The 26,922-nt window shown below is 42.9% G+C and overlaps 1 protein-coding gene across 1 annotated transcript in view; it reads left to right on the top strand.

Moving 5' to 3' along the window:
- The first annotated feature begins 6,126 nt into the window (after positions 1–6,126).
- SMARCA1 (SNF2 related chromatin remodeling ATPase 1) overlaps positions 6,127–26,922 on the top strand; it is a 47,856-nt gene continuing 27,060 nt past the window's right edge. The window contains exons 1-13 of the mRNA XM_083484996.1: positions 6,127–6,525; positions 8,882–8,968; positions 15,676–15,842; positions 17,333–17,433; positions 17,538–17,638; positions 19,319–19,498; positions 20,080–20,235; positions 20,607–20,738; positions 21,691–21,759; positions 22,294–22,403; positions 23,454–23,680; positions 24,502–24,623; positions 25,124–25,276. Coding sequence (XP_083341122.1) covers positions 6,361–6,525; positions 8,882–8,968; positions 15,676–15,842; positions 17,333–17,433; positions 17,538–17,638; positions 19,319–19,498; positions 20,080–20,235; positions 20,607–20,738; positions 21,691–21,759; positions 22,294–22,403; positions 23,454–23,680; positions 24,502–24,623; positions 25,124–25,276 — 1,770 coding nt within the window. The 5' untranslated portion in view covers positions 6,127–6,360. The remainder of the gene's footprint in view (positions 6,526–8,881; positions 8,969–15,675; positions 15,843–17,332; positions 17,434–17,537; positions 17,639–19,318; positions 19,499–20,079; positions 20,236–20,606; positions 20,739–21,690; positions 21,760–22,293; positions 22,404–23,453; positions 23,681–24,501; positions 24,624–25,123; positions 25,277–26,922) is intronic.

Here is a 26,922-nt window from a genome sequence, read left to right as displayed (position 1 = left end):
CCACCCCTCCAGGACACCAGGAGTGCAGTTAGGTGATTTCGACCATGCTAGCTTCAACATCTCTCTTCATTTCTGTATTGTTTCGTGGTCTCTTACAGTATAAAGGTAAAGGTACCCCTGACCATTAGGTCCAGTCACGGACCACTTTGGGGTTGTGCGCTCATCTCACTCTATAGACCGAGGGAGCCAGCGTTTGTACGCAGACAGCTTCCGGGTTATGTGGCCAGCATGACAAAGCTGCTTCTGGCGAACCAGAGCAGTGCACGGAAACACCGTTTACCTTCCCGCCAGAGCGGTATCTATTTATCTACTTGCACTTTGACGGGCTTTCGAACTGCTAGGTGGGCAGGAGCTGGGACCGAGCAACAGGCGCTCACCTCATCGCGGGGATTAGAACCGCCGACCTTCCAATCAGCAAGCCCTAGGCTCTGTGGTTTAGACCACAGCGCCTTCTTACAGTATATCGATTATTAAATATTACATTACATTACAGGCTCAAGCCCTCTACTGTATATATGTCAGATGTCCTGCTTGAGTTCTATGTGGGCAACAGCAATACAGTGGTACCTGGGGTTACATACGCTTCAGGTTACATACGCTTCAGGTTACAGACTCCGCTCACCCAGAAATAGTACCTCAGGTTAAGAACTTTGCTTCAGGATGAGAACAGAAATCGTGCAGTGGTGATAGAGCGGCAGCAGCAGGAGGCCCCATTAGCTAAAGTGGTCCTTCAGGTTAAGAACAGTTTCAGGTTAAGAACAGACCTCTGGAACGAATTAAATTCTTAACCCGAGGTGCCACTGTAGATAGATATAGGTACATACATATGCTTCAGGTTAGATAGATATAGGTACATAGATAGATATAGGTAGATAGACATACATACGCTCGGGTTACATACGCTTCAGGTTACAGACTCCGCCAACTCAGAAATATTACCTTGGGTTGAGAAATTTGCTTTAGGATAAGAACAGAAATCGTGCTCTGGCTGCACGGCGGCAGCAGGAGGCCCCATTAGCTAAAGTGGTCTTCAGGTTAAGAACAGTTTCAGTTTAAGAACAGACCTCCAGAATGAATTAAGTATTTAACTCAAGGTACCACTGTACTAAAGAGGAGGAAGCTGACAGGCAATGATGCCACCCCCAGGACTGGTTGCAGGTAAATAAGGAGGTAGGCAGGTGAGGGCTGGCTAAGGGCAGACTGAAGTTGGTGGGGCGGTGCCCCATTTGTCCTAATGGAGCAGCCTGTGTGTAGGATATGTTTCACTGAAAGGCAAAAATGCCATGTTTTACTACTGTTTAAAAACCCCATGCTCATGTTAAGTAGGGATCTAGTGCTCTCTAGTGGTAGGAAGGAAGCACCACTACTATTACTAACTTCTGAGCTGTCTTTCAAGAGTGGATAACATTTGGGCTTGTCAGTGGTATCTACTTTGTTTTCCCCTGAAATGCTGACACCCACAAAGTGAAGCCAGGTGGAAAATACTGACTCAGGAAGGGGGACATAATTTTTTTGGAACAAGCTGTCTCTTGAGTGCATGCTTAGCCCAGCAGTTAATTTTCAGTGCCCAAACTGAAAGTCTCTCTCTCTCACTCCTTTCAACCACATATCTTTTACTGCTTCCCCTAAACTTTTTTTAAAAAAATATCTCAGTGGCCTAATTTAGCATGTGAGGGCAGGAGGAAGAAGAGTGACAATCGTTGTCAGTATTGGAAAACCACTGGGAGGTGGAAAGCCACACAAGTTTCAGTGAGATACAGGTGAAACTCAGAAAATTAGAATATCGTTGAAAAGTTCATTTATTTCAGTAATTCAACTTAAAATGTAAAATTAATATATGAGATAGACTCATGACATACAAAGTGAGATATGTTAAGCCTTTATTTGTTATAATTGTGATGATTATGGGGTACAGCTGATGAAAACCCCAAATTAACAATCTCAGAAAATTAGAATATTGTGAAAAGGTGCAGTATTCAATCCATAACACCTGCAATGGGTTCAGTAGGAAGCACAATCATGGGGAAGGCTGCTGACCTGACAGTTGGGCACAAAGCCATCGTTGAGACCCTCCATAAGGAGGGAAAGCCTCAAACGGTAATTGCAGAAGAAGTTGGATGTTCCCAAAGTGCTGTATCGAAACACATTAATGGAAAGTTATGCGGAAGGGGAAAGTGTGGAAGAAAAAGGTGCACAAGCAGCAGGGATGACCACAGCCTGGAGAGGATGGTCAGGAAAAGACCATTCAAATGTGTTGGGGACTTTCACAAGGAGTAGACTGAGGCTGGAGTTAGCACATCAAGAGCCACCACACACAGAGATGGGCTTCAAATGTTGTATTCCTCTTGTCAAGCTGCTCCTGAACAAGAAACAACGTCAGAAGCATCTTGCCTGGGCTAAAGAAAAAAAAAAAGAACTGGTTTGTTGCTCAGTGGTCCCAAGTCCTTTTTTCTGATGAGAGCAGCTTTTGCATTTTTGGAAACCAAGGACCCAGAGTCTGGAGGAAGAATGGGGAGGCACACAATGCCAGATGCTTGAAGTCCAGTGTGAAGTGTTGATTTGGGGAGCCATGCCATCAGCTGGTGTTGGCCCACTGTGCTTCATTAAGTCCAGGGTCAACGCAGCCGTCTACCAGGAGATTTTGGAGCACTTCAAGCTTCCTTCTGCAGACGAGCTTTATGGGGATACTGACTTCATTTTCCAGCAGGACTTGGCACCTGCCCACACTGCCAAAAGTACCAAAACCTGGTTCAATGCCCATGGGATTACTGTGCTTGATTGGCCAGCAAACTCGCCTGACCTGAACCCCACAGAGAATCTATGGGGCATTACAAGAGAAAGACGAGAGACATGAGACCGAACAATGCAGAAGAGCTAAAGGCTGCTATTGAAGCATCCTGGTCTTCCATAACACCTCAGCAGTGTCACAGGCTGATAGCATCCATGCCATGCCGCATTGAGGCAGTAATTGATGCAAAAGGGGCCCAAACCAAGTACTGAGTACATATGCATGCTTCTACTTCTCAGAGGTCCAGTATTGCTCTATTTGCAGTCCTTGTTTTGCCGATTTCATTTAATATTCTAATTTTCTGATATTGTTAATTTGGGGTTTTCATCAGCTGTATGCCATAATATCACAGTTATAACAAATAAAGGCGTGACATATCTCGCTTTGCATGTCATGAGTCTATCTCATATATTAGTTTCACCTTTTAAGCTGTATTACTGAAATAAATGAAATTTCCACGATATTCTAATTTTCCGAGTTTCACCTGTATACCAGTACATCCTAATCTAGAATGCTGATTAGAATGTTGGTCTGCGAGACCAGGGTTCAAGTTGCAGCTCAGCCATGAAGCTCCCTGAGTGAGCTTGGATCAACTGCTGTCTCTCAGCCTAACCTGCGTCACAAGGGTTGTGGTGAGGAAACAATTGGGGGAGGGGGAGAACCTCCTTAGAGGAAAGGTGGGATGTAATAATACAGTACTGTATATACCTTCAGCCCACCATTGTTTTATGAGGCCAAATACATTATTTAGGAGGTGTTATGATAGGATAGGGACGCGGCTGGCGCTGTGGATTAAACCACAGAGCCTAGGACTTGCTGATCGGAAGGTCGGCGGTTCGAATTCCCGCGACGGGGTGAGCTCCCGTTGCTCAGTCCCTGCTCCTGCCAACCTAGCAGTTCAAAAGCACGTCAAAGTGCAAGTAGATAAATAGGTACCACTACGGCGGGAAGGTAAATGGCGTTTCTGTGTGCTGCTCTGGTTTGCCAGAAGCAGCTTAGTCATGCTGGCCACATGATTTGGAAGCTGTACGCCGGCTCCCTCGGCCAATAAAGCGAGATGAGTGCCGCAACCCCAGAGTCGGTCCCGACTGGACCTCATGGTCAGGGATCCCTTTACTTTTACCTTTATGATAGGATATCCTACATATTTACTTTTACAGTATTTGAAAGCATGTCCCTCCTTTCCTCAGCTGGATCAGGGCATGGAAGCTAATAATGTTTGACTCTTTCTCTTGCACCATTTTCTTGATCTAAATCACTAATGCAAGATCTTGTGACAGCTCCCTTCTGAGGGCAGTGTTATGTACTGAAGTTCTCACCCTGGGCCAGCAGGGGGATACTGTAGATAGTTATGCAAATAAGGGATCGAAAGTGACGTTCAGTGATTGGATAGTTTTAGAAAATTGTTACAGTTACATTGTACTGGAGCTTTATATAAACAGGCTGACTGAACCCTTCAGTTCAGTTCTGTTCTGGCCTGTGAATAAACAAGAGCTGTTTGAAGAATCGCTGTGTCGTCTGATATGTTCACCCACAACTTAACAGGCAGGCATGACTGGGGCGCCATCAAAAGGAAGGTTTTCGAATGTTAATGTCATGTCATGCACTGCCAACAGAGCTTTCTCAGAGGACGGGGACAAAACTAGGATTATTTAGCTCTGTCTATCATTTCGTCTGACTCTGTCTATTGTTGGAGCTTCTCAGCCCTCAGTCCTACCAGTCGTAATGGACTAAGCATTTTTAGTCCTAAACTTTTACCTGGGAGTAAGACCCATTTACTTTTGGGGAGATGTGTACAGGATCACAGAATAAATTGCATTAGTACCTGACCATGTTGAAACCTACACATGAAATTTGCTTTAAAAATTCAGACAAGTAACAATTTTTTTAAAAATCGATATGTATAGAGTATTGAACTTTCCGCCTGCATGCATCAATAGATATGACACATGCTTTATAGTTGAATACCGTGAAGATTAGTTTTCTGATTTCCTCGCCTGAAGGGTGGTATAGAAATTTAATTGTTTAAAAAGTTTGTAACGGCAGTTCAAGCTACGTGCTCCTCTTCATTTTTTCCCTATATCTATGGGTTCACCTCGACAGCGGCAAGGCTTACAGTATCTTGTTTAAGGGCTCAACGTAAGGGAACCAGCCTCGGAAGTTGCCTTTACGCATGCTCACTTCGGTCCTCCCTCCCTCCCTCTCCGGGGTCACTCGCGCATGTTATGAGCGCTTGGAAACAGCGGGGAACTGGGAACAGAGTGGTGGGCGGGAATCATAGCTGTCAACTTTCAGATTTGAAAATAAGGGATCAGCAGCCTCACCTGTCCCGGGGACAGTCTACGGGATATCTAACAATCCGGGATAGCAGCGGGAAGCAGCGGAAACGGCGCTGGAATAAGGGAATTTCCCGCAAAAAAGGGGAAGGTTGACAGCTATGGGGGGAAATACAAATCTTCTTCGCGAGCATTAGTAATTAATTAATCAGTTTGGTGTTTATGCTAATCGTCAGTATGATAACATCATGATAAGTGTCGGAAGTTTAAAACTAAGGGAGGAAAACAACGAGCATGAGTTAAGACTGTCTGGATAGGGATCGGTATGCATGTAAGGCGATGGTGTGGCCATGGTTTGAAGATTCCTTATTAACTTCCCCCTCCCTTACAAACGTCCACTTTCTAAATTGCTAAGAGGAAAAAACCCCAACCACCTCTCAACAGATATCTATTGTTGCTTTAGCACCTAAACGCGCTGTAAATGTATAAAAGATAAAGGCAGTCATCATAACAGACAAGAGGAACGTTGGAAGCAACACCTGACTATTAGTATTTATTGTTTTTATAATATACATTACATACATATATGTGCTGTATGAAATCAAAAGACCGGACTGTTCACAAAGAAAAGACAGCTGGTGAAATTCAAATATGGAAATAGGAAGTTTGTTTATGTGTTTTTGGGGGGTGGTCGAGGGCTGTGGGTAAGCGCTACAGCATCAACAGCGCATCCCTTGCGGGGCATTAGGACCCAGGTGCAATGTCTGCCACCCCCACCCCCCGTCAGAAAGCCTGGAAAGCTGCTGCCGACCAGTGTAGACAATACTGAGCCAGGTGGACCGTTGGTTTGATTTAAGCAGCTTCCCGCGCTCCTTATGAAAAAAAAATACGGAAAAAAAGAAAACAAGGAAGGAACCTAGAACCAAAAATAAAAAAGCTCAAGCTCATGCTATTAATTAACCGGTATTGACTGTTAAAAGCGCGACGATGCCGTTGGAAGCAACCCTTAAAATTCTCCCCTGCAGTTTCCCAAAGGGGGAGGAGCCTCCTGTCTGGCGTCACGTGCTCCTCCGAACCATAACAACCACAACCTTGCCTTCCCATTCCCGCGCGCGCGAAGGCGCTCAGCGTCGTTCTCGCGGTTTCTTGCGATACCCGTCGCTGCCGAGGGAGGGCGGCGGGAGGAAAAGGAGGGGGAGCCAAGGGAGGGGGGCGGGTTTTGAGGGGGTCCCTACCCCGCCCCCCTCCTGCCCCAACAACTCCTGCTCTACCGACCGGCGGTTGCCGAGACACAAAATGGACGCTGCCGAGGCCGACGTCGTTGTCCCGGTGGCGGCGACAGCACTGACAGCAGCTCCGGCCGCAGCCGCTGCCAGCCCGGGCTGCGAGGAGGTCGAGGAGGAGCCCTCCACCTCGGCCGCTTTCTCTTCCTCCTCACAGGAGCCCGGCGGCCCAGAGGAGGTACGGCGCGGGAAACGGGGAGGAGGACGAGGGCGGCGGCGGCCTCTAGATCGCGCGCCACAATCACCTCAAACCTCTGCGTATGCTCAGAGGAACACTTTTTATTTTCATTTTCTAACACCCACACCCGGTGCGCTAAGCTCCGAGAAGCCCGCATACGAAACTGCATCCGGCCTTTTGAGAGACCATCACCTTACCCTCGCGCGCCCATTTCTTTATTTTTCGTTTACACCAAGGCTGCAGAACCAGCGGCCCTCCAGATGTGTCCTCCCCATCAGCCGCCCAGCCAGCATGCCCAAAAAGTGCTCGGGAATGACGGGAGCGGCTGTCCAGCACATCTGGAATGGAGGATCGCTGGTGCTCATCAGCATAGCTGTCAACTTTCAGATTTGAAAATAAGGGATCAGCGGCCTCACCTATCCCAGGGACAGTCTATGGGATACCTAACAATCCGGGATAGCAGCGGGAAACGGCGCTGGAATAAGGGAATTTCCCGCAAAAAAGGGAAGGTTGACAGCTATGCCTCATCAGTCGTTTTACGCCCATCGCGGTCAGGGACTTGGGAAGGTTTACCATGCTTTATTCCACTTGTGGTGTGGGGAGGAGGGAGGGGTTGGCTTTGCGAGGGCTGATGCCAACCCATCATGTGCTGGTTTTATGTGGCTTCCCAGGGGCACCGGGTTGGCTGCTGTAGGAGGCAGGACTAGAGCAAGGGTGAGGGACTTGTGGTTCCCAGCGTGTGTTAGTTATTGCTTGTTGCATTTCTTTCAAGGAGCTAAAGGTGTTGAATGTATTTCTCTCCCCCTGTTTTATCCTCACAACAACCCTGTGAGGTAGGATAGGATGGGAGTGAGGGACTGGCCCAGTGAACTTCATGACTGAGGTGGGGATTTGAACCCTGGTTTCCCAGATCTTAGTCTAGCATTCTATATCTGCTGTACTATCTCTCGGCTAATGGCAGTGCTGCCTGGGGCTGATAGTGTGCAGCAACTTCAGTAGGGTCACAATTTCCCCATCCTTGGTTTAAGATTGCTTGAAGAGCAGCGAAAGGTCCTGGGAGCAGGACTGTGAAGCTCAGTTATGGTGGGAGAACCAAGCAGTCCTCCTCGCAAGTTCTTGACCTTCTTTTGCTTATGCCTGAATGCAATGGCGGCAGCTGTGCACTGAGGCTGTCCACAGGACAGGTTGACAGCAGGAGTGGGGAAGCTGTGATCCTCTAGGTGTGTTGGTACTGAAACTCCCATATTCTCTGACTATTGGTTATGCTGCCCAGGCTGATGGGAGTGGAGTTCAACAAAATCTGTAGACCACCAGGTTGTTTATGATTTTTGTTAACCATCTAGAGTGTGTTACAGCAATATAAACAAACAATACCACAATCAGTTAAATAAACACACAATCAGAAGAATAACTAACATAACCTAAAAACATAAAAAGCCAGGCAGATTCCATGTAGTTAAACATTCTTTAGGAATTTTCATTAGGTGCAGTTACCATCATTGGCCAGTTGACCAGGTTCTACCTACTTTCTGTCCACTATGGGCACAGAGACCTGAAAAGAACAGATGATCAGTTTAGTTTGCTGTCCTTGTATATCCACCTAAACTATAACTCATATTTAAGGTATGATTGTTGGCTTATTGTGGTTCAGCAGGAACAAGCAGCAATACTTGAGCATGTTGCAGTTGCTCAAGTTTTGCTCATTCCCAGCCCACCTGTCCATTCCTGCCCACCTGTCAAACTAGCCCAACCCCTGACCTAGAGAGTGATCTAATTTATTTATTTATTTTACTTACATTAAGTAAACAATGATGAACATTTTGAAACTGGAAGGTGTGCCTAATATATTTGTAACTAGTATCCGTCCTTGCTTTTAATGATCTTATGGAATGGAAAATGTTCCTTGGAAAAAATAAAGCACTGGAATTTTCCCTGCCCCTGTGTAAGAGCCTAAAGAGCAACTTCAGGCAGATCCAGTGCAATTTTGACTTCCCTTTTTCAACAGCCCACGTGTTTTTGAAATTTTCCTCAGTTTTAAAAGCAGTGCACAATATGTCACAGGGATGTGTTGCTGTTTGAAAATCTTAAGTTCAGATGCCCATAGGCACAACTACTTGTATCACTCTTTGAATCTTAAGAAATTTATGTGGTATCTGAGTGCAGGAAACTTTTCACTGTGTAGGTGGTGGAGGTATATGCATTGTTTTGAAAGCACAAACAAGTTCTTCCCCTCATTTCAGAAGTCGTATTTTCTTGATTTTTACAGAGGCAATGGGGGTGGGGAGGTGAGTTGAATGGGGAATTTGGTCCTCCATTAGACACACAGTAATTGTAGAATTTGTCATTTTGTTTACAGAGAAATGATCCTCCATTTCAACTAAAGCCCCCTCCAAAGGCATCTAAATCTGAAAAAGATGTTGATCCAGAATATGAAGAAAAGATGGTAAATTTTCTGATATAGCAGTTTATCTGATAATATATTTGTTACGTTTTTGTTGAGCTTTGGTTGTGGTGAAAAGAGATGTAAAAATACAGTGGTACCTCGCAAGACGAACGCCTCGCAAGACGGAAAACCCGCTAGACGAAAGGGTTTTCCGTTTTGGAGGCGCTTCGCAAGACGAATTTCCCTATGGGCTTGCTTCGCAAGACGACAGCCCATAGGAAATATCCGGGACAGTGGGGAAGTGCAGCGCGTCTTCCCCACTGTCCTCGGACCTCCTCCGAAGCCGGGCGGTGGGGCGGGAACGCCGCCGCCGCCGGGCTTCGGAATGATGCACCGAAGCCGGGCGGCGGGGTGGGAACACCTGCCCCCGCCGCCGGGCTTCGGAACGATGCTCCGAAGCCGGGCGGCCGGGCGGGAACACCTGCCCATCCGCCCGGCTTCGGAACGATGCTCCGAAGCCGGGCGGCGGGGCGGGGCGGCTTTTGAAGGCAGACGGGAGGGAGCAAAGACTTTCGCCCCCTGCCCGCCTTCAGAAGAGGTCCTGGACCTCTTCTGAAGGTGGGCGGGGGGCGAAAGTCTTTGCTTCCCCCTGCCTGCCTGTCCCGGAGGGCTTTTGAAGGCAGGCGGGGGGAGTCTTCCCCACTGTCCTCGGACCTCCTCCGAAGCCGGGCGGTGGGGCGGGAACGCCTCCTCCCGCCGCCGCCGGGCTTCGGAACGATGCACCGAAGCCGGGCGGCGGGGTGGGAACACCTGCCCCCGCCGCCGGGCTTCGGAACGATGCTCCGAAGCCGGGCGGCGGGGCGGGAACACCTGCCCCTCCGCCCGGCTTCGGAACGATGCTCCGAAGCCGGGCGGCGGGGCGGGACGGCTTTTGAAGGCAGACGGGAGGGAGCAAAGACTTTCGCCCCCCGCCCGCCTTCAGAAGAGATCCTGGACCTCTTCTGAAGGTGGGCGGGGGGCGAAAGTCTTTGCTTCCCCCTGCCTGCCTGTCCCCGAGGGCTTTTGAAGGCAGGCGGGGGGAGCAAAGACTTTCGCCCCCCGCCCGCCTTCAGAAGAGGTCCAGGACCTCTTCTGAAGGCTGGCGGGGGGCAAAAGTCTTTGTCTGCCCTGCCTGCCTTCCCAGGGGCTTTTAAATCGCCCCGGACAGCGGAGAAGTCCTCCGCTGTCCCGGGGTGATTTTAAAATGCCGCCCGCCAGCATTTTAAGATCGCCCGGACAGCGGAGAAGTCCTCCGCTGTCCCGGGGTTTTTTAAAATGCTGGGGGTGGGAAGAAAAGCCCTTGTCCCCCCCCCCCAGCCTTCAGAAGAGGTCCGGGGACAGACTGTCTCCGGACCTGGTCTGAAGGCGGTTTCCCTAGGAACGCATTAATTGATTTTCAATGCATTCCTATGGGAAACTGTGCATCTCAAGACAAAAAACTCGCAAGACAAAGAGACTTGCGGAACGAATTAATTTCGTCTTGCGAGGCACCACTGTATTAGTATACATAATATTAACTGTTCTAAAATAAAACAGATTGTTTTTCTAGACAGTTTTAGGAAGCTTTAAAGTGCATATATGTAAACATTAAAAATATTATTTATTCATGATACCATCACAAAACAAATGTTTAACAGTCTGAGAGTAACACAAGGTGACATCATTTGAAATTAACCCAGACCCAAATAAAACTACATCATAAATGAACTTGAATTTCCCTGGCAGATCACAACATGTGCCCTCCCTTTAAAGTTCCACTTTTAAGCAATATTTCAAGTAAAATAAATAAAAATAATACACTTGTATCTGAATAAAATTAGGATAATTTAATTGATGTTCATATATGCCAAAGTGAAAACAGCAAGCTATAACCCATTCAGGGGATCCTTAATACACCAAATCAATCACTAGAACAAGTTTGTGTATGTAGTATGTGCAGCCTGATCCCGTGCATGCTTACGTGGAATTCAGTTTTCCCCCATCTCTGGCTTGCTCCCAAGTAATTGTGTGGTAAAATTTGAGGCATTTGTTTGTATCTTCACATATAATAAAGCTGAGGTAGAGGAGTCTGCTGTTACCCAAAAGAAGCATAAGACCCATCTTACTTTACTGCTTTGCATAGATTTTAGCAAATTTATCCCTGCCTATCGTATTTGTAGTATTGGACCTGGACTGTTGGAAAACTGCTTAAAAGTTACAGAGTGCAATAAGGTAAGCCAATAAAAAAGGCAGGTTTTGGTCCACTTTTCTTTGTGCTCCTTTAAAATTAGATCCCTCTACCCCCATTTTATATGTGAACAGAGTTAGTGTGTGTTACACATAATTGCCTTACATGTCTTTTAAAATCCAAACAACATCATCTATTCAAGGTTCCGTCATTTGGTGTGAGAAGTTTTTACTACTGCTTAAAAAGTAAAAACATTTTCTCATGTCAGTAGCCTTGAGAGAAATCATTGTTTTGATTCTAAAACTGATGCTCAACAAATCTTCTTTTTAATATTCTAGTGATCTTCCCTTAGGATGATCATACACAAGAGAAGAGTAGACTACTGTACTACTTTTAAAGACTATGTGGAAGATGCAGTTTGTCAGAAAAGTGAGGAAAGTTGCACTTCTGAAATTCTCTCTTCCACACATTAAAAGTATAGAGTAACATTGTCCTCTGTTAGATTGGGTTACTCTCTTTTGTTCAAACAGTGACTGTATTTGCATAATCAAATATTAGCTTAATAAGATGAGATAGAAACAAGCTTCATGCACAACCAGTTTGCTCATTCCTTTGCATGAGTGAGTAGAGAAGCCAGGAAGCTACAGTTAACAATAGCTTTCTATTATATCAGAATTGGGAAACTATGGTTAATGTCTTCCAAACAAGCCAGAATATGAAGCCATGATTTCAAGTTGGCTTCCAGATTCTGCTTTGTTTGGATGCCATTAACCATAGTTACCATTCCAGCCTGATTACATTACTTTTGGCAGCACTCAGTGGTTTTGTATTTCAAGCAAATCTGTAATTATGTTTGAAATTTATAGTAGCTTTTCACTATTGCTAGAATGTTTCTTGGTAGAGAAAAAGAAGAAGAGATTTTCCCTTGAGAGGGAAAACCCCTAAAGATGAAGATCACTGTTGACAATAAAGTTAAACTATTTGAATAAAATATAAAATAGTATAGTATAAAATATAGTATAGTATAGTATAGTATAGTATAGTATAGTATAGTATAGTATAGTATAGTATAGTATAGTACAGTACAGTACAGTATAGAACAGTATAGAACAGAGATTGCCAGTGTGTTACGCTTCAGATTTTGTGTGGACTGCTGCTACCACCATTCTTGATCACTAGCCATGCAGGCTGGTGTGATGAGAATTGGAGGGCACCATGTTGGGTATTGTGGTATAGAAAGACCTAATGCTTAGGATCTGTTGAGCGAAAGTATAGTACAACATAAGAAAATATCCATATTAGAAACTCTTATTGATATGAATCTTGCTAAATAAGAATTAGCTCTGAAAGTCTACAGATTCCATTGAAGAGGAAACTGAATGATAACCAACATTTAATCATTCACTTGTTTCTATGAAATTCTGTCAAGAATTAAATTCAGCTGCCCAAGTATGATAACATTATAGCAGCCATCCTGCAGTTTCTCAGAGCTGCTAATGGAATCGGACTTTTCAGCCAGTATTCAAAATCTGCCTCAAGAACTCCTGTAAGTAAGGAGACAAACATTAAGACAGTCTTCAAGTTAAAAACAGCTGACACCTGGCTGGTTTCCTGGTTCTTTGAAGGAGTTGTGTATTGTTGCTTCCAAGTTTGTAGAAAGATAGTGTGGTTGTAATCTTATACACATTTACTTGGGAGCATTATTTCTAAGTAGACATGTGTAGGATATTATTGTGTGCCTACTACAGAGTGTATGTTATTTTTGGACTTGAAGAAATTTGTATCTCCCCTTTGCTCATTCTTTAAAACCTTAGCTTCAGCATACTTCCTGAGCAGTGTCTCAAAAAGACAGAAAAGCAAAGGAAGAATTAACCAGAAAATACAGGAAGCTCTTGCTTATTATTCTAAATAGAGCTCTGCTCAGTTTTAGTCTGTTCTTTTTCAAATCCTGTGTATGTATGTTAAATGCTTTCCCCCACAAAAGGCCTCAAAGCATCAAGAAATTTTATGCTGTGTTATGTTGCCCTCATGTGGTGAAATGTTATGCTATCCTTTTTAGCTTAAATTAAAATAAACTGCTTAACATTTGTATATACATGCAGGTCCCACTATCTGAATGTTTGTTGTCCATTTATCCAAATATAAAAAAATATGCCCAAACCCTACTACATGCATGGCTGATTCAGATAGCTGGAGTTTTCCCATATCTTTGTTTGTGCTTTGCTGGTTGACTGCAACTATTTTCAGATGGAAAAGATAGAGGAAGGTGGGGAGAGAGATCGGCCAGCGAGCAGGAGAAATCAGACAGATCAGTTTTTCCTTTCTCTTTTCATTTGCAGGTTGGCTGTAGCCATTTTAGGAAGAAACCATGGCGGGTGGGGAGAGAAAGATGGATGTCCCAAGGGTGACTGATCCAAGGTCATTCAGTGGGTTTATGGCTGAATGAGAATTTGAGACCAGGTCTTCCCTGTTCTAGTCTGACATTTGTCATAGTCTAGTTTCCAGGCTTTGGTCTCTAGTGGGAGGGGACAGAAGCAGCTACAGATAGACTTGTAGAGCTGGATAATGATAAATATTGCTACCATGCTGGAGATGGGAAGCAGAGAAAGTGTGGCTTGTTAGTAGTCACCTAGTGTGTTTGTGACAGAGACAGAATTAGAATTCTGGACTTCTTGGTTCACAGTGTAATCATAAGCATGTATACTCCTAAGCATGCTTTTATATATGTTGGCTGGGGCAAGCCAGTCAGATGGGTGGGGTACAAATAAAAAAATGTTATTACTCATCTTAATGGGGCTTATTCTTAGGTAAATGTGTATAGGATTGCAGCTTTATTTTCATAGCCACTACAATTCCCCAGCTGTTTCTTACTTAGGCCATCCTTACAAAAGAAGAACTATGTAGAATATGCCATGAAACCATGGGGCTGTCACAGTATGTCACTGGTCTAATGCATGTTGCAGGTCACATTCTGGATCTTGTTTTCTCAACTTGGCAGAAAGGGTAATCTGAAGATGGGGGATATTGACATCAGTTGCTTGTCATGGTCAGATCACTTCCTGTTGAGATCTAGACTTTCAGCACCCTTTCCTCTCTGCAGAGGCAGTGGACCTTTTGGAATGGTCCGCCCTTAGCAGCTAATAGAGCCAGTAGATTTCAAGACAGTTCTGTGGAATATTCTGGCTGATATGAAGGGTGCTCCTGTCTAAGCACTGGCTGACCTCTGGAACATCTGAATAGATTGGGCTGTTGATAAGATCGCTCCTGGGTGCCCTTTCCTGCTTCGTAGAGCCATATTGGTTCCCTGGGTGGCACCACTTTGTAGTGGTTCCACTTCTACTTGGATGGGGACTGCTCTTTGGCTCCATGGAACCTTCAGTGGGTATGTTGGACTGTTGTCTTGCCTTGATAATGGACTAGATGAGAGCCAACACACTGAAGCTCAATCCAGATAAGAATGAGGCACTCTTAGTGCGTGGTTCCCTAGACAGGATGGATGGGAGGTTGCCTGCTCTTGATGGGGCTATACCTCCTTGGAAGAAGTGTGTAAGCAACCTGGGGGTACTTCCGGATCTTTTGCTGTCGCTTAGGACTCAGGTGTCTCACGGGTCTGGAGTGCTTTCTATCAGCTTTGGCTGGTAGCCCAGCTGCACCCATAATCTGGACAGTGATATTCTAACTACTGTTGTCTATGCTTTGGTAACTTCTAGGTTAGATTACTGCAATGTGTTATACGTAGGACTGCCTCTGAAGACAGTTCAGAAACTTTGGCTGGTGCAGAATTCGGTGGCTAGGTTCCTCACAGGGCAAGACAATTTGAGCATCTTACACCAATCCTGGACTGACTGCATTGGCTGCCAATTAGTTTTCAGGCCCAATTCAAAGTGTTGGTTTTGAACTATGAAGTTTTACATGGCTGAGGATCTCAATACCTCAGGAACTACTTCTTCCCAAAGAACCTACTGGGAACCTGCGATAATCATCAGAGGCCCTTCTTGGTATGCCTCCTCCATGAGAGGTCCAAAGGTTGGCAGTATGAGAATGGGTCTTTTCTGCAGTGGCTCTCCCTTTGTGGATTCTCTCTCCAGGGAGGTTCACCTGGTGACTTTATTATATACTTTTAGGTGCCAGGCAAAAACATTCTTCTTCAATCAGACCTTTGGCTGATTAACATCCTCCATCCTTTTAAATGTGTTAATGGAAGGGTGTGTGTTATTGGTTTGTTTATGTTCTTGTTTTTCTTACGTAATTTGTGTTTTTATCTTGTATTTTTCTGAGATTTCTCTGAGATCTTCAGGTTTACACTACGGAAGTTGAGAAAAGATTGTATTCTTGATTAGGAAGAGTGCAGTTTATATTGGATTTGATATATTATTTTGCTGCCATGCTTGTTTATGAATGGATTCTTGTAAGGCTTTGAGGTATTTTAAAAGTTTCAAAATGTATTTTTGTACTTTGTTGTTTGGTCATTTTTCTACACTGCATTTGCCCACTTTGTGAGGATATTTTCTGAAAAAGTGGAATAGAATACTAAATACTGTGTTTGTTGCCTTGAATACAGAAAACAGATCGAGCCAAGAGATTTGAATTCCTGTTGAAGCAGACAGAACTCTTTGCACATTTTATTCAACCTGCGGCGCAGAAATCACCAACATCTCCCCTGAAAGTGAAACTTGGACGACCACGAATAAAAAAGGATGAAAAGCAGAGCTTACTTTCGGCTGGAGAGTATGTCTTTTTAATTTAAATTACTGTTTGATATTAAATCTATGTATGTTTAATGTAGTGCATCTTTTATATGCAAACCTGTACAGGTAACTTGCAATTTACATGGGAGTTATGTTCCTGGCCATCAAACATATAAGCAAAGTTGCCTAAAGCTAGAACACTCCCAGAAAACCATAAAAACCCTAGAAAACCTAAAAACAGAGTAAGCCATCATGTCACTGACTGTGACTTTGTGGTACAGCCTCATCTTGCAATGAACCTTTGCCATAATATGCTCCTGGAATGGAAGGATGCTCTACTTGAGGCTCCCGGGGTGTCTCCTTGCCCATGGCAACTGGACCACACCTACTATGCAGAACCTGTCTCCTCTTGATTTAGGTTTGCTGGTGGGGCGAGGATCATGGCTCGAGCCTTCATTAAAAGGGGTCCTGTGGTCTAGTTTCTTAGGCTAGGGTGAAGCTGATTAAGCTGATAGTTTGGGGTCTGATACCTTTGCTGCAGCCTGCTGCTTCCCCTGCCTGTCCCTGCAGCTTGGCTGCCTCAGGACTGTGCTATTCTCCAGCTCTGTGCTGGTCGAATCATGGCTTTTATGCCTGACAAGGGTGGGGTGTGGTTTGAGAGAGTGAAAGTGCCATCTCCTGAAGCTGAGATGGCCAGCAAATTCAGGCATGGGGAGAAGAGAGCCAATGAGGATTTTTTTTGCCCTTTACTGTTTTGGGATTGTGCACTGCCACTAGGCCTACTTCCCTTCTTAACCCCACAAAGGTCTACCCTCCAGTGAGAAGCACCTCTCTCTGGCCGATCCTGGGTTTTTGTTTTCCAGTAGAATTTGAGGTGCGGGGACTTAATAGCGGGAGGATACCCTCTTCAAGTATGAACACCCTCTGTGGTCATAGATCAGGCCCTGTTGGCCAGATTGAAGCAAACCATGACCTCACTGGCCTTTGCAATATCTGCCTCATGGCCTTGTTCTTTGCCCTAGTGGAGAGGAGAGATAAAGCCACTGCTGAGGATGGTTTTTGCTTTGCTGGTCTTGTCATCCAGGAGGTTCCTCAAACCTCCGTGCCTCCTCAGGATGGCTTTGATGCATGGCTTGAAGAATTGTCCAAGATAGTTGGAATTCAGCAGCTCTAGAGAGGGGAAAAGATGGTAGGCATAATGTCCTGACACTGGTCTAAATTCATCCTCCTTTCCTGTCCCATGTATGAAGAGTAGCCTCAAAAGGAAGTGAAGAGAGAAAAGAAGGGCTACCAAACGTGTGAGGAAATGGCTGATTGAGTAGGCAGGAAGGAATTGGGACAGGGGCTGTCCCACCCCTTAATGAACATGTTTCATGTTCATATAGTCCTTCCTTGTGGAGTGAGTTAGAGGAACTTATTTGAGATTCCTTGCTCTACTACAGGAAAAAAGGCAGGCCTTTTGTGGCATACGAAAAGGTCCTTGTGGAAAGCACATCATAGGTTTGACTAGTTTCTTCATTTTTTCTTCAGTTATCGCCATAGGCGCACAGAGCAAGAGGAGGATGAAGAGCTACTTTCAGAAAGTCGAAAAACCTCAAATGTGTGTATTAGATTTGAGGAATCGCCTTCGTGTGAGTATATTTATTAAAATCTTTTTCCATTTTCTTAAACGAGTTAGGAAATAATAGTATAATCAAGCATATAGATAAAAAGTCACATTTTATGTGCTTTGCAGATGTTAAAGGAGGAACGTTACGAGACTATCAGGTTAGGGGGTTGAACTGGATGATCTCCCTTTACGAAAATGGCGTGAACGGCATTTTGGCAGATGAAATGGTAAAAAGCTTTCTTTTTGGAGTACATCTTTGGGGTGGAAGTGAAGTGTATATCTCTTGGAAGAAGACAATTCTCCAAGCAGAAAAAAAATGGTTTTAAATAAAAATGTAATTCTCATTGAAGTCAGTGGCCATAAGCCAGATGTGGACCTCCAATGATGTCTCCCTTGTCAAATCCTCAAACTACTTTTTAAACTCTCATGAATTTAAAGAACAGTTTTAGATTGGAGTCCACATTTCCTATGCTCTAAGTAATCCAGGTGGTTTTAGTACAACTTTGGGAATAAGTCTCTTCAGCATACTTAGCCCATAATTATTAGCTAACTGGAGAATATTTGGAGTAAGATTTTAAATCCATTGTCTTCAGATATCATACAGCTATTACTAAAAGCAATGGTGTTTCTTATTATCTTTGTGATTCTGATAAGCTATGATTCCTAATAAGCTAGTCAGATGAAATTGGCTAGAAGAATGTGACTCCCTGATGGCATTCATGGAAGAACAAATTTATCCTGTCATATGTCCATGTTAGTCATTTGTGGTGCCTGATTGGGGTGACAGGAAAGAAGAACCAATTGACCCTCAATTTACTTGAGCTTTCTGTCTGGTTGCCTCTACATGATTGTTGCTTGCCCCAGGTAATGAAAGTAATTAATGGCTGCTAAGATGACAACTATAAATAAATGGTTGCAAACTGTTCCCAACCCTTATTGAAATAAATAGTAAATGTCCCATTCATTTTCTTAGTTGTGAATTGTGCTGCCAGTTAAGGCATAATGATCTTGGTCTAATAAATCATGGTTTATTTGATCAAGAGTGTTGTATTATGAGCACCACAATACATTGCTTTTGGAGTTCGTTAAGCAACATTTTCCCATAACATCTGAACTGGGAAACTGGTTTATTAATCTTGAACTACGGACCAGGATCTGATCATGGTTTCATTTTATTTTTTATAGTTCAGGATTAATAAACCAGAGTTTCCTGGTTCAGATGAAATGGGAAACTATGGCTTAACAAACTGCAGAATTAATACTGTTGTGGCATAGAAGACGAGAGAAGGCAGCACAATGCTTGCTCTCTCTGACAAACCATGATGTGTTAGATGAAGATCACTATGTCTAAACTGACGTACTATTGACTGAGCTCATGAAAGATTTCTCATGGGTTCATTGACAGCAGGTCTGTTGAACTTTGGTGGAAATAGAATTCAATATGGTGACAGAGGAGATAAGTATCACAACTTGCCTGCCATTAGCATTTCCTAGTATTATGTGGCCATTTTCTCTTTGGTATGTAGAAAATTTACTGAACTCAGAGAGTCAAGGAATAACAATTGTGTGTAATTCAAAGAAAAGATGCATAATGCATAGCAGTAGTACAGACTGAGACTCAAATATTCAGTTGCTAAGAGCAAAATGTAATTAAAAAATTCATTCTCTGTAATAATTCATGCATATTGCAGAGGAATGCTTATGAGAAGCTGTAGTTTTATTATCTCAAAACAAACTCTAAACAGAGTTGTAATTTGCATATTGCAATATATTGAAATTATGGCAGATTTCTATTCCATAAATTGTACCATGTTCGTAAACTTTTCTACTCATTATTATAAATGGAAATCAGTTCAGTGCTGCTAACAATGATGCATAACTTTAAATAATTTTTAATACTATTGTAGGGTCTAGGAAAGACTCTGCAAACAATTGCATTGCTGGGCTATCTGAAACATTACCGAAACATTCCTGGCCCACACATGGTTCTGGTCCCCAAATCGACTTTGCACAACTGGATGAATGAATTTAAACGCTGGGTTCCATCTCTACGTGCCGTTTGTCTCATTGGAGACAAGGATGCCAGGGTAAGTGAGCACTATATAAAGAAGTGACTTGCTTTTCAAGTTGGGAGTGTAATGCCTTTCCACCATTGCATTTGTATAGCATCATAATTGTGCACAGCAGTTTACAGGTTAAACCATACATCACTAATGTTCTTATTGTTTTACTATGATTTTGTTTTTTAACTTTTTATCAAATTTTGTATGGCTGTGTTGTTTATTCTTGCTAGCCCCCTCAGACTCCGTTTGGAGAAGGGGCGGGATATAAAAGTTTTGTATGTATTAATGAATGACATCATTTTAAGATGCATATGTCACACCATGGTTCATCTGAGAAGAGGCATTCACTTATCCCTCCCCTCCTTTATTTTTAAATATATATTTGTCATCATTGATTTTTATTTATTTACTGGGGGGGTGGGTGAGTCATCGTATTAGCCTTTATGGAACTTGATTTCCTCCCCACCTTCCAATTCTTCTTCATTTTTGTGAAATGCTTTCCCCTTATAACTAGTATATGGCTGCAGGAGCAGCTTCCAAATGAGTTAGGTGGCCCTATTCAGCTTACCTATCTAGAAGTGTTTACCATGTTCATTTTTCATTAGGCTGCTTTTATCCGCGATGTTATGATGCCTGGAGAGTGGGATGTGTGTGTTACCTCCTATGAAATGGTAATTAAAGAGAAGTCTGTTTTCAAAAAATTCAACTGGAGGTATCTGGTGATTGATGAAGCCCATCGAATCAAGAATGAAAAATCTAAGGTGAGCCTAAGCTTTATTTCTGTAGATACCTAGAGAAATACTACAGAATACTAGGATAGTGGAAAAATCTGGTAACTCTTGAATGGAAGGATAACTTTTTGTACACTTTGAGAAAATAGGAAGCAATAGGAAGTAAAAAAATGGGAAGTTAAAAAATAATTCCTTTCAGAATGGCAGGCAGGGGAAAAATGAAGAATTTAAAACACTGTTACATCTGAACTATTAATAATGCTTGTAATTATTATCTTAGGTTATGGGAGTTTGGAGCTTCATTTTGAAATACTTTGTATGTACTTTCATTTGTAAAAAATGTATCCTGGAGTATGGTAGTAATGTAGTAGTAACAAGTGCTCTTCTAAAAAATTTCCTAGCTCTCTGAAATTGTTCGAGAGTTCAAGACAACAAATCGGTTGCTATTAACAGGAACTCCCTTACAGAATAATCTTCATGAACTATGGGCATTGCTCAATTTCCTTTTGCCCGATGTCTTCAATTCTGCAGAGGTGAGATTGTACATTATGTTAAAGTCCTATTTTTTGGTTTTGCACACTTTATATGGTAACCTAACTTTTGCCAATAATTTAAGTTATCTTTTTATCATATTATAATGGTTTACATTCTTAAGAGAAGGTAAATGAATAGAGAGGGAAGTTAGGAAAAAAATTATGTAGCAGATTCTTAATACAGTGGTACCTCTGGTTGCAAACACAATCTGTTCCGGAGGCCCATTCGCAACATGAAAAGAATGCAACTCGCAGTGGCGCATCTGCGCACAGGCAGGTTGTAATTTGCCATTTCTGCGCATGCGCGAGCGGTGAAACCCGGAAGTAACCCTTTCCGGTACTTCCGGGTTGCCGTGGGGCATAACTTGAAAGAATGTAACATGAAGCGGACGTAACATGGGTATGACTGTACTGTTACATAGTGAAGTTGCATAATGAGCAACTGAAATGGTCAGTGTGGGTAGAGGACATTTTACAGGAGGAGAGGGACTAAATCGTCAGTGCATCTTTCAGATGCAAGTATTAGTTTATAGTATTGGTGTATCCAAACTGCATTGTTTCCTATTGACTTAGCTTTTAGTCAGTGTATTCTACACGAGCATTTGAAGGGAGGGGTAGGTGGAACTGCTTTGAGAAGTTGGTTCAGCCACTTTGGGCCACATTTTAAGTGGATCTGCACATTATATGAGATACAGGGATGCTTTTCACAATTTGTAACAACATTTGCTTGTGCCTGTTCACGTATGCCCCCCTGCTAGTGATGCACATCTGTGGCAGAAATATAATAATGTCAGGGCATAGGTATGCTTTACTAGATGTTAAAGAAGGGAAGAACTTGACACACTGTTTCCAGTGGACAGTTTCGTTTCTAGTTTACTAAAATTTCCCCTTGAGTTTTGAAAGTACAAACACAGTAACAACAAACCCAGTAACAACAACATAATTTTTACAGGACTTTGATTCATGGTTTGACACTAAAAATTGCCTTGGTGATCAAAAACTTGTAGAGAGACTTCACGCAGTAAGTATGGCAATTCTGCTTTCTGAAATAAATGATTCTTAGTGTAACATCTTAATGTACATTTCTGAGAAATGAAGGCTATGTGTTGTGTAGATTGTGATGTGATATAAGACAGAATTTGTGGAATTCTGGTGAGGCAGTCATTTGTTTACTACTTATTAACATAACTATTTATGTGTGCCTTTGTGTCTTTTCCCAACAGAAGCAAAGCATCCAGTTATTTATACTATACACTCAGTAAATGTATTTAGAATGAGGCGCATCTTGAAACTTTCCTTTCACAATTTGTGATACCAAGGTCTTTAGGAGATACATTCTGTGTAAGGGGGTCCTAGTTGCTCCTGTTTGTCCTAGAAACACCATGAGAAATGGTCATGTATTCTGCATGCTCTCCCACCTCAAGTAGCCTCAAAAAATTAGGATTAGGAAAAGGCATCATAAGAGCAGTATAAGTGTCTAGGACACTGGCAAAACAAATACTTGAAATGCTGACTTGTAGCAATGTGTAAAATGTGTTGATGTGTTGATTTTTAGGTTTTGAAGCCATTTTTGTTACGGCGTATAAAAGCTGAGGTGGAGAAGAGCTTGCCTCCTAAAAAAGAAGTAAAAATTTATCTAGGACTCAGCAAAATGCAAAGGGAATGGTAAGATTCTTTTTTAAAATTTAATTTAAAATCAGTCTATTATACTGGCCTAACATAGTAACAATAACATATTAACAGTAAAGACCCGCTTCAAACCTACATATGATTTAAGCTACACATTGGGCAAGCTACCACATCTCAGTCCCAACCCCGTACCTTAGTCTGTAATAGAGAAATAATAGTACTGACCTACCTTACAGTACTATAGTAAATATTACTGAGACAGTGTATGTGAAGCACTTTGTACACTTGAAATGTACTATATAAATGCTAAATATTATAATCCATACAGGTATCTATGTAGATGAAAAATAAAATCAATTCCCTATATTCTGTCTGTGTTTTGTACTGTGAGCTGTCACCTCAGAGAAACAGAAGACAGAAACTTGGTTTCAGGATGAGATGAAGCAAGGCCATTCTACATGGTGTGAACCTTAGGTTTAAAAACAATTTTTCCTCAGTTCCAACATGGAGCTAAGGAAATTCGTATACAGAGAAAGAGTGGAATGGTGTCAGAGATGCAGTCCCTCGCTGTAAGCCAGGAATTAGCTTGTGGATGTGTGATGAAGGAGGCAGCGTATCTCTTGGCTACCACTTTAATATCCAGATTCAGTAGCTTTGGGGCAGGATGTTGTGTTTGAGCTAAGCTGGACATGGGTATTTGTGTTTCACTATGGTCGTGTAGCAGGGTTTCCTGCCCATGCTTGGCCCATGGTAGCACTTCAGGATAAACTCAGCTGGGGGCTTCAGAAAGTGCAGAAACTTGTCCCATTGTTTCCTATCTTTCTCCTAGTCTGTGCTTGGAGTGGCCTCCCTGTCCCCAACCACTGTCAAATCTGATGTGTGTGCAGCTAGTGCTAATGAATCTTTGTTAGAATCATATTTTGCAGAAAAATAAAATAATATTAGAGACGCAAACCACATCTAAATAAATGCCAGTTGCCACTGTGTAAATGTGTAAAGCATTGGGATTTAGATGCCTTCATATTTGTATGCTTTCATACGTCCAAGGACAAAGAGTTGTTTTTAAATTGTCCAATAACCTTTTAGGTACACCAAGATCCTAATGAAAGATATTGATATCTTAAATTCGGCTGGAAAAATGGATAAGATGCGGCTGTTGAACATTCTGATGCAGCTGCGGAAGTGCTGTAATCACCCATACCTCTTTGATGGTGCCGAACCTGGCCCACCCTATACCACTGATACTCATCTTGTGACCAACAGTGGCAAAATGGTTGCTCTGGATAAATTACTATCAAAACTCAAAGAGCAGGGTAAGAAGGGCTTGTTATGAGTCACTGTTCATTTAGAAATGTATTTAGTCATTGTGGCATGACCAAGAAAACAGAACCCCGGGTGAAACTATGAGGGAAAGAAATTTTAAGGTTCTCTGGTGGATCCCACTGAATGAAAAGGGGCAGATGGGATGCATTTCTGGATGCAGCCTAGATGGGGAAAAACCTGGGGTCAACTGGGGAAGAGTGCAGATTTAGTTCCCACTGCAGGTGGGTCTATGAATTTATCCCTTTTAATTCATCCATCTATTCATATGGCAAAGAATACAGTGCCCCAAAATGGGGACCTTAAAGTAATGTATTGGGAACAAACCCTGCCATTCCTCTTGTAGAAGACCTGGCCTTCAGCAGGGCAGCCCAAGGTGATGTGCAATATGTCTGTGTTCTGCAGAGGCACATATTGCACCTACCCAGGGTTCCACACCTTAGCCAAATAGATGTGTACAAAGTGGTATTTTAAATGGACGAAAAGTAGTGGGTTGCAATTATCAGGATCCAAAATTGAGAAGGCCAGTTGTTACTGCTGTAGACCTTTGGGGTGGAATTCCTGAGACTAGGGAGATACCAGTGAAGCAGAAGACATCAGATTGGAATGGGGAAAGCCAGTTTTTAGTATGGGGAAGAGACTTACGAACTGAGAGAAAGTTATAGAGGGGAAGGAGCAGTACCAGAAGCTGTAGAAGAAAGGATAGAGTAAAATGGAGAGACAGTGTATGGGACAGAGAACATACTTTTATTTCATATAAGTGTAAGTTCAGCAGTGTGATGAATTGTAGTCTTATAACTTATTTGTCTCTCAGGTTCCAGAGTTCTCATTTTTAGCCAAATGACCCGTCTGCTGGATATACTGGAAGATTATTGTATGTGGCGGGGCTATGAGTATTGTCGATTAGATGGGCAAACACCGCACGAAGAGAGAGAGGTGAGAAGGATTTATGTAGCTCATTGGATTTTCATTCCATTCTATCCTGGAGGCATGTTGGAGCCTTGACAGTAGCTGTCCAGTTGCTCTTATACGGTGGCTAGTCATTTCTCTGTTGGCATTTAAGCTTCCCTGAGTGCTATCTTGCTAAATAAGGGTTTCTTTTATGGCATGCCTTATAAACAGGGATTGATCTAGTGTTATTAAATGGTCCTTTGAGTTTCTTTCATATCATTCAGTCTTCTAATTTGTGTTTAAACAGTCAAGTGAAAGATGCATTTACACAGTACCTGTGAGAAATAAGCATCTAGAAGGTTATCTGTGATTCATTGGTTCCTTCAAGTTGAAGGAAATTATTTTGATTCACGGTGATCTTACTTTGTCCATATTTAGCCCAACAGCTTTTCAAGGGAAAATAAGCAACTTATGCAATTTTAATACCCCGTAAACAAGTTATTTTCATGAAATCCCTGCAATTTTAAATTGTTTTCCTTTTATAGGAAGCAATAGACACCTTTAATGCTCCCAACAGCAGAAAGTTTATTTTTATGCTGAGTACAAGAGCTGGAGGCCTGGGGATTAATTTAGCAACAGCTGATGTTGTTATCCTCTACGACTCTGACTGGAACCCACAAGTCGATCTACAAGCAATGGTGAGTACTCTTGGAATGTCTCATGCAAAGCTAGAGCTTCTACTGTAGTAACAACAGGATAGTTAGAACTGATAGGCTGTGCCTGTGGAGCTGAGAGGCAGGCTTGGAGCAATCTTTCAGAGAGCCAAGAGCCTAGGAAGCTGGCTTTGGCTTGCTTCATGTGTAATAAAAAACAGGTGTGGGTGAATATAAGAGGAAGGGGGAGCACCTGGGCCTATCTTTCATAATACCAAATCATGGTTGGTGTTAGAATTATAAAATCATAGAGTTGCAAGGGAACCTGAGGATCATCTAGTCCAACCCCCTGCAATGCAGGAATATGCAGCTGTCTCTTAGGAGATCGAACCTGCGACCTTGGTGTCATCAGCACCACACTATAGGTATGAATAGGACCTGCAGCTGTGAGCCCATAACAACTGCAGGGATCCAGGGAAGAAATGTCCAATTTGTTCCCTGTTAAGAGGGGGAGTAGCTGTCTATTCAGTTGTGGTAGATTTGGCAGTGGGCTGGGGAATTTATCCCAAGGAGCTATTCAAGAGTTAAAGGATGAAGTGGAGTCTTAGTATGAGTGGACTGGAAGGCACTGGGTTAGGGAGGGATGTGGAAGTGGAGACTTTGAATATGCCTGTAAACAGGATCAAGGACTCCCCATCACTTTTGTGGCAATTAACCACTCCAACCAAATAATTTCCAATGTCTTGTGTTAGATTTGGGGAGATCTTTTCCTACTGGTGGATCACCTGTAGGATTGATTCACCAGAAAGGAATCCTGATAGGCTTCTTCTAGTCAGGTTGAACCTCCCAACATACCCTAAACTGTCCAGCTGCTTTGGAGGTTTCTAACTCCTACAGACAAGGACCCTCGGTTCAGTCCATCTCTAGAGAAAAATAAATGGGCACTTTACTTTCACTTTTCCAAAGGCCAGAGGACACCAAATCTTTACAGAGCCTTGTGAACTCTCCTTAGAATACAAAGGTAGTTAGATAACCATGTAGTCTAGAACACAGGGACAATTTTAGTGAGAAATTCAGTAGAAATCCCTTTGAAGTCAGCTGTCAGTGTATGGAAAGGGGAAAGGAAGAAAAAGTAGGGGAAGGGAAACACATTTAAAATCAAATCAAAATCAGTCTAGCTTAGCTTGCTGCATTTTACCTGCAGGAGTAGAGTCTTGGTTTTCAGAGCTTGTGCAAAATTCCTTGCAGGAAAGAGATTCTGAGAGTGTAAGAGCATCTTTAGTCACCTGCTTGGATGTTTCCAAGGTGACTAAAAACTGGGTGATTCTTCACATATTTATGGGAGTGAGATTGGTAAAAGCTGACCCTTTACTGGAAGCAGATTATAGTTTTGCCCAGTGGTAAGGGAGCCCTTGAAGAGACTGAGTCCATGTCCTTAATGATTCTAGATTTCAGTTACAAAAAAAATAATTAGACTAGTTGACTAGTGTGAAAAAAGGGATTAGCTGTCTATTCACCAGGATAACTGTTTATTCAGGAGTTTAAGGGTGAAGGGGTCAAATGTCACATGCATAAAGTGATGCTACTAGTCTGCATCTCAATATAGGGGTCTGTCAAATGCTAATAGAAAGAACATAGGTACACGTAGAAGTGCCAGTGCAGTGCAGCACATTGTCACACTGATGCATTTG

This window comes from Podarcis liolepis (assembly GCF_965112155.1).
Source record: "Podarcis liolepis genome assembly, chromosome: Z".
NCBI lineage: Eukaryota > Metazoa > Chordata > Lepidosauria > Squamata > Lacertidae > Podarcis > Podarcis liolepis.
Note: the sequence above shows the minus strand (reverse complement) of the source record. Positions and strands in the feature narration are given on the sequence as shown.